This window comes from Phocoena sinus, chromosome 15 (assembly GCF_008692025.1).
Source record: "Phocoena sinus isolate mPhoSin1 chromosome 15, mPhoSin1.pri, whole genome shotgun sequence".
Classification (NCBI taxonomy): domain Eukaryota; kingdom Metazoa; phylum Chordata; class Mammalia; order Artiodactyla; family Phocoenidae; genus Phocoena; species Phocoena sinus.
Window position 1 is genome coordinate 27,678,475 of NC_045777.1, and position 9,845 is coordinate 27,688,319.

Sequence of the window (9,845 nt, forward strand, 5' to 3'; positions counted from 1 at the left end):
CCAAAACAGGTTAAGAAGCACCGGCTGGAGTGCAGGGACGGAAAGCTGCCCCCCAAACTCTGGGAAAAGCACTTGGAACAGCCAATCTGGAGAGCGATTTGCCAGCGCCTGTGCACCGGCTAGACGGTCCCACTCCTACGTACACAGTTGAGTGAGCACAGAGTTGATGGCAGAAGGTGTTCACAGCAGCAAATAACAGTAACCCCGTAAATGGCCATTAACAGGAGAATGACTAATACATGGTTATATACAGACCCTGGCATGCCATGCAGCAATTCAAAGAATGAGCTAGACCTATGTGGAATTTATTCATTTAACACAGTTATTGAATAACTGCTATGTGTCAGGTGGTTCTTGGCACTGGGCCTACTGTCATAAGACAGATCAGGTCCTGCCTCGAGAACTTACGTTCTAGTGGACGAGAGAGTCATAAACAGAAACAGAAGACAATTGCAGGGAGTGAGATAAATGCCATGAAAAAAATAAAACAGTGCAGCGATAAAATGATGGGGGAGGGGGCTGTTTTAGACAGTGTGGTCAGGAAGGCCCCTCTGAGGAAGCGACCAGAATGAGGGATACTCTGGGAGAAGAGCAGAGGCACTAATGGGGTGGATGGTAAGGTGCATCACCAGGGAAGAAATGTGATCTGCAAAAGAAAGTAAAAAAAGAAAACATTCCTTACTTATACGCACACACAAGCAACTAAGTCAGAAAAAGGTCTGGAAGGGTATACACCAAATTCATGAACATTGACAAGAGTAGGGAGGCACTAGGACTCATGGTGGGCTTCTGCTTGCTTCTCATATTTTATTTTGTTAATATTTAATTATTTAGCATTTTGCTATCTTAATGTTTAAAAGGTGAATGTATGCACATATAACTTGTGAAAATGAAACGTTAAAAAAGTCTACCGTGGTGAAAGGGTTGGTCCCAGGGCAGTAAGGGAAATAAGGGGTCCCTACACACTGCCTTTCACTGGACGCAAGTTCCCCGGGGCAGTAGTTTGTTTGGGGAGGGGACACACTTTTGGATCAGGGGGACCCCAGAGGAGGCATGTAGCTCAGCCTGGAGGATCTGGAAGCTTCTTGGAGGAGGTGCCGCCTTTGCTGAGCTTGAGACAATTTGACACAGCACACCACCCAGCGTAGAGACCCTAGTCCTAAGACAGGCCTGGAGAGGTCATGATGTGTACAAGGCCACAGAGCAAGATTGGACAGGTAAGTAAACCTGAAACTCCAAACTCCCAGCCAGGTCTCCTTCTCCTACCTGAAGCCCTGGCTTCTCTGGGCCGCTGATGGGCATCCCTCACAGCCAGACACCTTCCATCCATCCCCTTCCCACAGCAGTTGCTCAGTGGGCTGGAGGCCCAGCCTAGCTCGGGCAGGCCAGAAAGCAGCACCACCTGCTGGCCTAAGTGGGAAATGCAGCTCTCAGCCTCCACGGAGAGCAACCAGCAGGTTTCACCCTTCAAAACCCAGCTCCTCTTCCTTAAGAACGACAATCGCTCCCGCTCCAAGTGAGTTGTGCAGCCTCCTCCCAGTGCCTAGCAGTATGCCTAGCGCTGCCTCCTTGGGCCTTACCTGTATGAAGGGAAAGTCCTTTCAAGAAGGGGTAACCACTGTGCTACTCTACCTCAGTGGGTGCAGGTGTCTTACATGAAACAGTGGCACCTCATGACAGCGGCTTACAAAGCATGCCCTCAGCTTCCTCACCCTCACTACAAACCTCAGGGGTAAAGTCCATTAGACGGCTTGGGAAAAGCGCCAGGGAAGGGCCTGTCCAATTTCATATGGAATTGGTGCACAAGCTGGTTCCAGAACGTGGATCTCCTGGGACCCAGCTCTTTCTTCTCCATTGGAGGTGAAGGGGGCTGTCACCGTATTTGAAAATAATTGATGCTATCTAGATCAGTGGTTCTCACCTTGCGGTCCCTCAACAGCAGCATCAGCATCACCTGGGAATTTGGCAGGAAAGCAAATTCTCAGGCTCCATCCCAGACCTTCTGAATCAGCAACTCTGGGGGTATGGTCCAGCCATCGGTGCTTAGCAAACCCGTCTGAGAGCCTGAACCATTGGTCTAAAGCAATTATGCCTCCCTTTTTATTAAATAAATTTTTATTTGGGAATGATTTTCAATTTACAGAAAAGTTGCAAATATAGTACAGATAGTTCCCATACACTCTGCACCCAGCCTACCCCAATGTCAACATTCGTAAAATTATCTAAAATCCAGACCTCATTCAGATTTCCAGTTTTTCCATTAAGGTCCTTTTGTTGTTGTTTTTTCAAGATCCAATCCAGGATATCACACTGCATTTATGACTACATACCTTTTAAATTCCATTGGTCACCTCAGTCATCTTTCCCTGGGACAGAGAATGGGTGGGAAAGCTGTTGTCTTTATTACTGAGCAGGAGAAACTGAAGCTTGAAAACAGCAAGTGACCTAGTTCCCTTAGCAGGGCAGTGAGAGCAAGGCCCGCCTCACTCTGCACCCTTCCCCTATCTCTTCCCTTCCCCCCAGGACTCTAGGATTTCAGAAGTCCCTTTGGAACGTCCCACCTGGCCTACCCATTCCCCCTAACCCACCAGTACAGATGATGAGAGATGCCCCTCCTAGAGTGGGCCCAGCCCCGGGAGAGACCACCCACTGCCCCATCACTTCCTTCCCTCTGCAGGGTCAGGACAGTGTCTAGTGTCTTAGTGACCTCAGCCTGGACAGAGCAAGGATCTGTACAAGAGAGAAAGGAACAGTGAGAAAGAAACACTGTTATTTGCTTATCCAAAGTCATCTGTGATAGGTGGAGAAAAATGCCATGAATCCTTTGTAGTTTCTCCAAGAGGTGTAGTCTGTTTCCCCATCCCTTGAATCTAAGCAAAACTTTTGATGTGCTCTGACCAGAAGGACTTAGCAGAAGTGACATTGTACCAATTCTGACCTAAAACTCAAAAAAGCCTTGGAGCTTCTCCTCTCTCTCCCCCTTCCTCTTCCCCTCCCTCCACACACACACACCTCCCTCCCTCTCCCTCTCTCTTTGAGCCCTGATGATATCATGAAAATAAGCCTGAACTAACCTGCTGGAGAGGACACATGGAGGAGAACCAAGTCACCCAGCCAATAGCCTACCTACTGCCAGACAAGTGAGTCAGGCTATCCGAGACCATCCAGCCCCATCTGGGGTGACAGCTGATTGCATACAACCCCACGAGTGACCCCAAGCAAGATCAGCAGAACTGCCCAGATGAGCCCAGCCCAAATTGCCAACCCAAAGAATTTTAGGCAAATAAACAACTTGTTTTTAGCTGCCAAGTTCTGGAATGGTTTGTTGCACAGCAATGGCTAACTGATACACAATTCCTCACTTCTCTCTTGTTAAGGGGATTCCAATATTATTTAGGAGGCAGTGTGCCAGTTCTAGGAGATGGGATATGATTGATTTACTAAACTGTGACAGCTGTGTTCCTGCCATCTTAGCTTTCTTTGCAGCTAGGGGTGGCAACTGTACCTGGTTTGGGCCAAGAAGACCTAAGTAGAAATACACAGGGGAACAGAGCAGGAAACAGGCCTCTGAAAAAGGCCTGACTTTATGATAGAAGTTGACAGGTCCAGCTGGCTGGGCCCTTCTTCCTCCCCAACTCCGCTCTTCCTTGAACACAGTCATGATTGCTGGAGGTACAGCAGCCATCCTGTGACCATGAAGTGACATGCAATGTGGGAAAGGCCGAAAGGATCCCAGAGACGTGTGCCATAACTTTGCTGAGTTGTTAAACCAATACCATTAGCCAACTGTCTCCGGAATTCATGCTATGTGGAAAAACAAACTTCTCTGTGTTTAAGCCACTGGAACCTAGGCTTTCCTTTACTTGCAGATGAATGTATTCACACGATATGATATATAGAGACAGAAATGCAAAAGGATCCTTGTCCTTGGGAATCTGGAGCCAGCAGCACGTGACTCTCCAAGCCCATCACCTTTCTCATCTCACCCTCTCAATAATCCCTCAAGAGCAAACACACGACCCATTCTCCCCGAGGTGCGAAGTGGGGCTCCCACACTGTTCAGTCATGAATCCAAGGTCTTGCAGCTAAGAAAGAGGGTGCTTCGAGTTAGACCTGCCCCCCAGGCACAAAGACAATGCACCCCTGCTACACCTTCGCATGGCTCAGCCCACTGGAGGCCAGGTGCGTCTTCCGGGTTCGTGGCAGTGGTGGTAGGTGCCAAGGAGGCTGTTACTGCAAGTCTGGCGTGGAAGCACCCAGGTACACCCTTAGGTCCGAGAGGGTGGACTGGACAAGCTTGGCAGGGATGGTTTCTCGCTGCAGCTGCTGGTAGGCTGCATAGCGGTGGCAGCCCCCAAAGGAGTAGAAGTAGTCACCACCCTGAGCCCCTTTGATCCAGAGGACGTCGATGGGGGGCACGCTGTCTGGATCCTCCTGGAGAGAAGAGGGTGCAAGGTGAATGAGCGTGGCACAGTGCTGGACAGTTTGCAAAGCAGACTTTATTAACCTGGGCTGAGCTCCTCCAGGTGCTCACGCTGGCTCGTGCTGGCTTGTGAGAGGCAACTGTTACACAGAGGCAACTGTGAGTTGGTTGACAAAACCTTGGTAGCATGAAAATCAGCCACAGTGAGAGTATTTACACCAGGGAAGTGGGCAGATGCTACAAATCAGGGCTCCCCCAGGTTGTTAACCATTCATCAGACCACATGTATATTATCTGTCACTGTTCTAGACTCTGGGAATAAGGTACAGACACAGCCCCTGCCTTCATGGGACTTTGGTCTAGTGGGGCTGATGGAATGGAGAAGTGAATGTTGGAGTGATAAATGCTATGAAGACAGTAACGCAGGTTGACATGACAGGGATGGGGGTCCACAAGGCCTCTCAGAGTTGACAGTGGAGCAGAGACCTGAACACAGAGCAGTCCCCTGGGGAAGATAGAGAGGGGGAGTCATTTAAAGAAAGAGCCTGACTGCCAGGTTCAAATCTCAGGTCTGCCACTTAATTGCTCTGTGACCTTTGGCAATTCATATTTGTGCCTCAGTTGCCCGATCCATCAAATGGGGATGAAGATGACACACCCACCTCATAGAACTGTTGGGTTTAGTGAGTTAATAGACATAAACTGCTTCAAACAACACTTGGCACATGGAATGTGCTCAATAATACACACTGTGTATTAGCCGTGGGAAGGGCATTCCAGGCAGAGCGAACAGCAAATGCAAAAGGTCTGAGGCCAGAACAGGCTCACTGTATTGCAGGCAATGGCAAGGAGGCCAGTGCGAACAGAGTGGACTTGGGGGATTGAGAAGTAGAAGAGGTCAGAAAGGTAGCAGGGGGTAGGCCCTGGAGCGTTTTATTTATCTTATTTTTTTCTTCTAGTTTTATTGAGATATAATCAACATACAGCACTATATAAGCTTCAGGTGTACAACATAAATGATCTGACTTACAAACATCATGAAGTGATGACTACAGTAAGTTTAGTGAACACCCGTCATCTCATATAGATACAAAATTAAAGAAATGGAAAAAAAATGTTTTCCTTGTGATGAAAACGCTTAGGATTTTACTCTCTCAACAACTTTCATATATAATGTACAGCAGTGTTCATTATGTTTATCATGTTGTACATTACATCCCTAATGCTTATTTATCTTATAACAGAAGTTAGTACCTTTTTTTTTTTTTTTTTTTGTGGTACGTGGGCCTCTCACTGTTGTGGCCTCTCCCGTTGCGGAGCACAGGCTCCGGACGCGCCGGCTCAGTGGCCATGGCTCACGGGCCCAGCCGCTCCGCGGCATGTAGGATCTTCCCAGACCGGGGCAGGAACCCGTGTCCCCTGCATCGGCAGGTGGACTCTCAACCACTGCGCCACCAGGGAAGCCCAGAAGTTAGTACCTTTTGACCACCTTCACACACTTCTCCCTCTCCCCACCCCCCTCCCCCCCCCAGTCAATCACAAAGCTGGTCTCTTTTCCAAAGAGTTTGTTTGTTTATTTGTTTTTGAAATATAATTGACCTATAATACTATGTTAGTTCCTGGTACACAGTGATTGGATATTTCTATACATTTCAAAACGATCACCATGATTAAGTCTAGTTAATCATCTGTCACTACACAAAGATACTACGTAGTTATTGACTGTATTCCCCACACTGTACATTTCATACCCATGACTCATTTACTTTATAACTGAAAGTTTATACCTCTTAGGCCCTGGAGGAGAGTGACATGATCTGAAGAACATTCTAGAAAGTTGTCCTGGGAAAGCAGGCTTGGTGAAGTGGACAAAGGCAAAAGCAGGGAAGACAGAGGCGAGGCCTCAGCAGGTATTCACCAGAAGTGGCTGTCCTGGGTGAGGGCATGGAGGGGGTCAGGGAGAGGTAGACAGGTTTGGGACATGTTTAGGGGGAAGATCCCGGGGGAGAGGTGAATGTGAGGAGAAGAGAAGGAGGAGAATATGAGTTGACTTCCTGTTATGGGCCTGAGCATCTAGATGGAGAATGGGTAGTCCTCTATATAGGGAAAGGCTGGGGCAGGGAGGGATGGGGTAGGGGGGAGACCGGATTAAGTGTGAGCTGCTAGAAGACCTCCCACCACGGGCTCTCGGGTAGTCTCTTATTAGGCTGCTTCGATGGATTCATTATTCCATTTATCCTCGAAATGATTTTCAAGCAGTAAGACCCAGCAGTTGTAAGCTGGGGCTATTGAACCAGGCACACCTGAATTTGAATCTCAGCTCCTACCCAGAGCAGTGGGGTAGGGGGTGGGGGGAGTGTGGGCAGGGGTGGTAAGCAAGCACCCTTGACATTGGGCATTGTTCCTCATCTGCAAGATGGGAACAGACACCCTACAGGCTGCTAATGAAGTCAGGGAGCTGATGCAAGTGAGGCGCGGAGCACAGCTTGCCCGGCAGTGGAGCAGCAGAGAGAGGCAGCTGTGCCAGGTAGGCCTTGTGCTGGCACCAGAGGTGTGACGATGGATGGGCAGAATAACGGTCCCCAAAGATGTCCATGTCCTAATCCCTGGAGCCTGTGAATATGTTACTCACATGGCATAGGAACTTTGCAGATGGAATTAAGTTAAGGAGCTTGAGATGGGGAGATTATCCTGGGTTATCCAGACAGGCCAAATGCAATCACCAGAGACCTTAAAGGTGGAAGAGAGAGGAACAAGAGGAGGTCTGATGTTGCTGGCTTTGAAGACGGAGGAGAGAGGTCATGAGCTGAAAATGTGGGTGGCCTCTAGAAGCTGGGAAAGACAAGGAAAGGGATTCTCCCCTAGAGCCTCCGGAAAAGAATGCAGCCCCACTGATATCTTGATTTGAGCCTAGCGAGACCCATTTTGGTTCTGAACTATAGAACTATAAAATAATAAAACCTGTCTTTGTTTTAAGCCACTACGTTTCTGGTGTTTGTTACAGTAGCCATTGAAAACTAATACAGAGCATATCGTTCTGGCTTGGAAGACAGGTGTCTGAGGCAATTACAAGCCAGTAGGATCAGAGGTATGCTGGTGGGCATGCAGGTGGCTGGGGGCCCACAGGAGGCCCCTAACCCAGCAGGGGCTGTCAGGGAAGACACTGACACTGACAGGAAGAGCAAGAAGGAGTCAGAAACAGTAAGGAGATGAACGAGTTTTACTGGCAGGGGAAAAGCTTGTGCAAAGGCCCAGGAGTGGGAGAGTGCATCCCTGGCCAGATCCATCACAGACAGCCAGGCACCGTGCTAGTGTTATGGAAACAGTCAAGACAGGACAAAATCCCTGCTCCTGTGGAGTTCGCATGAGACGGGGAGGAGAGACAGTAAAACACAAACAAATGTAGAATATAACTCAGGTGGACATAAGTGCTTCAAGGAGAAATACCTCAGGTTAGGGGGAGAGCTATAGAGGCCTGGGCTGATGGGAAGCGGGCACCTGACCCAAACGAGGGAGCAAGCCCTGTGGCTACCTGGGAAGCAGTTCCAGGCAGTGGGAACAGCAGTGTAAACTCTAGAACTGAAAGACAATCGGGCTAGCAGTAGAGGTGTTTGGTAGGTCACACATGACCACCTTCCAAGGGTCTGGGGGAGGGGGACAAGATGCCATGCAGGCCTAACCTGACACATATGTCCCCTCCTTCCCCCAAATTTTCTGCCAGCATCACCCCAGCCTTCTTGAGCACCCTCTCTGTGATGCAGCTGACTCCGTCCTCCCCAGTTCCAGTTCAAACAAGGCCCTCCCAGCAGCCAGGACACCCCCAATCCCACTGCCACTGCCTGAAGTGACCACATAGGTTATCTCAGGATAAGGTGGTGGCCATGCATCTGGGCACGGGGGACAGGCTGTGCCACTTTCTGAAGTGCCTGACCTTGGACAAGGTGCTTGAATCCTCTGTGTCTCATTTCCTCGTCTGTAAGAGGAACAGTAGTAGTATCTACCTCATAGGGTTGGCATGAAGAAGCTCAGGCACTTAAAACAGCTCCTGGCCACTCCAGGTACTATATAGGAATCAGGATCGTTATTTTAATCATCTCCAATCTCCCTGCTCAATGACTAAATAGAGGCCCAGAGAGGCCCAGCCACTTGCTCAAGGTCACACAGCGAATGCCGTGCTCCAGCTGAGACTGAACCAGTCCCATCTCGTGTCCAGCGCGACCTCCCTCCTTCGAAGCCCTCCCAGTGGCCGGCTTCCCCCGGGCCTCACCCGAATCGTGTCCACGAGGCTCTGCACCTTGGCTGGGTCCAGCACAGACGGCAGCGGCCGGATGAGCACGCTGAGAGGCACGTTGTGCACCGCGGTGATACAGCCCGAGTGGATGCTGCCTCCCTGCACGCCGCCGCTCTGCCCAGCTCCCTCGGGCGCCCTTCGGCCAGCTCCGGCTCTGCCCAGGGCTCCTCCCGCGCGAAGACCCATCACGCAGCCGCCGCCGCCTGCGCGGTCTCGGGACGCGCCGCCTACTCTCAGGTCTTTAACCCCGGCCGGGCCGTACCATTCCGCGCGGGCGGCGGGGGGCACAGCCACACAGCGCCTCTCTCCCCTGGCCCCACAGTGGTCTGGCCCACCCCGAGCGCCCCTGCGGGACCTTCGCTCGGCTTTCCTGGCGTTGCGGGATGCGTGCGGAGCTCTGGCTCTCCGCTGGGGGGCGCCTCGCCTCCTCCCCTTTGCCGCGCGGCGTCCCGGGAGTGGAAGCGCCGGGGAAGGCTGACTCAGGGTGAGTCTGCAGGTCGTGGGGCGGGAGGGGCGCGGGTGGCGCACAGTTCGGGGTTAACTCAGGGTCACGGGGGGCGGGGGCGGGGGCGGGGACAAGGGTTGGCGGGGGCTGGACCTGCCCAGCGAGGGTGAGTCGGCAAAACCTGGCTCTTGGCTGCCCAGCCTTTGGATCCCTAGCGGTAATAGTCGTGGAGGTGGTGATAATACCAATGACATTCGAAATACTACGAATCTGCTGAATCTGGTGCTGTGTCAGGCACTGTTCTAAACACTGCATGTACATTAACTTATTTAAACCTCAAAACAACCCTACAAGCTAGGTATGATTATTATTCCCATTTTACAGATGAGGAAACTGAGGCACAGCGAGGTTTTTTTTTTTTAAGTGATTTACCCAAGGTCATGGAGCTAGTAAGTGGCTGAACCAGGGTTCAAATCCAGGCAGTCAGGCTCCAGAGTGCTCTCTCTACCCACGGCTGGTTGCCTCGGTTTAGCAAAAGTAACTGTAACAAGGAGCCTTTTGGAATCATGTTGACAGTGTGTGGGCACTGCCCTGGAGTTCCACAATAATAGTCTCGTTGTATCCTCACAGCGCCACTAGGAAGTAGGTGTGATTGTTGAAGCACTTGTCCAAGATAGGGCCGCTGA

General features: G+C 50.7%; 1 protein-coding gene across 1 annotated transcript; it reads right to left on the bottom strand.

The window, feature by feature from the left end:
- Nucleotides 1-2,084: 2,084 nt before the first annotated feature.
- Nucleotides 2,085-8,991, bottom strand: SRXN1 (sulfiredoxin 1). Its single transcript, XM_032607068.1, has 2 exons — nt 8,691-8,991; nt 2,085-4,434 (listed from the first exon to the last, which is right to left on the bottom strand). Exons 1-2 carry the CDS (start codon nt 8,898-8,900, stop codon nt 4,231-4,233), a joined length of 414 nt encoding a protein of 137 aa, XP_032462959.1. The 5' UTR covers nt 8,901-8,991; the 3' UTR covers nt 2,085-4,230.
- Between the last annotated feature and the right edge of the window lie 854 nt (nt 8,992-9,845).

Excerpts from the sequence above, each read along its gene's own strand:
- SRXN1 (XM_032607068.1), bottom strand. The coding sequence starts at position 8,900 with ATGGGTCTTCGCGCGGGAGGAGCCCTGGGCAGAGCCGGAGCTGGCCGA. Across the intron at positions 4,435-8,690 it reads GCCTCGTGGACACGATTCGG|GAGGATCCAGACAGCGTGCC; the intron begins GTGAGGCCCGGG and ends TCTTCTCTCCAG.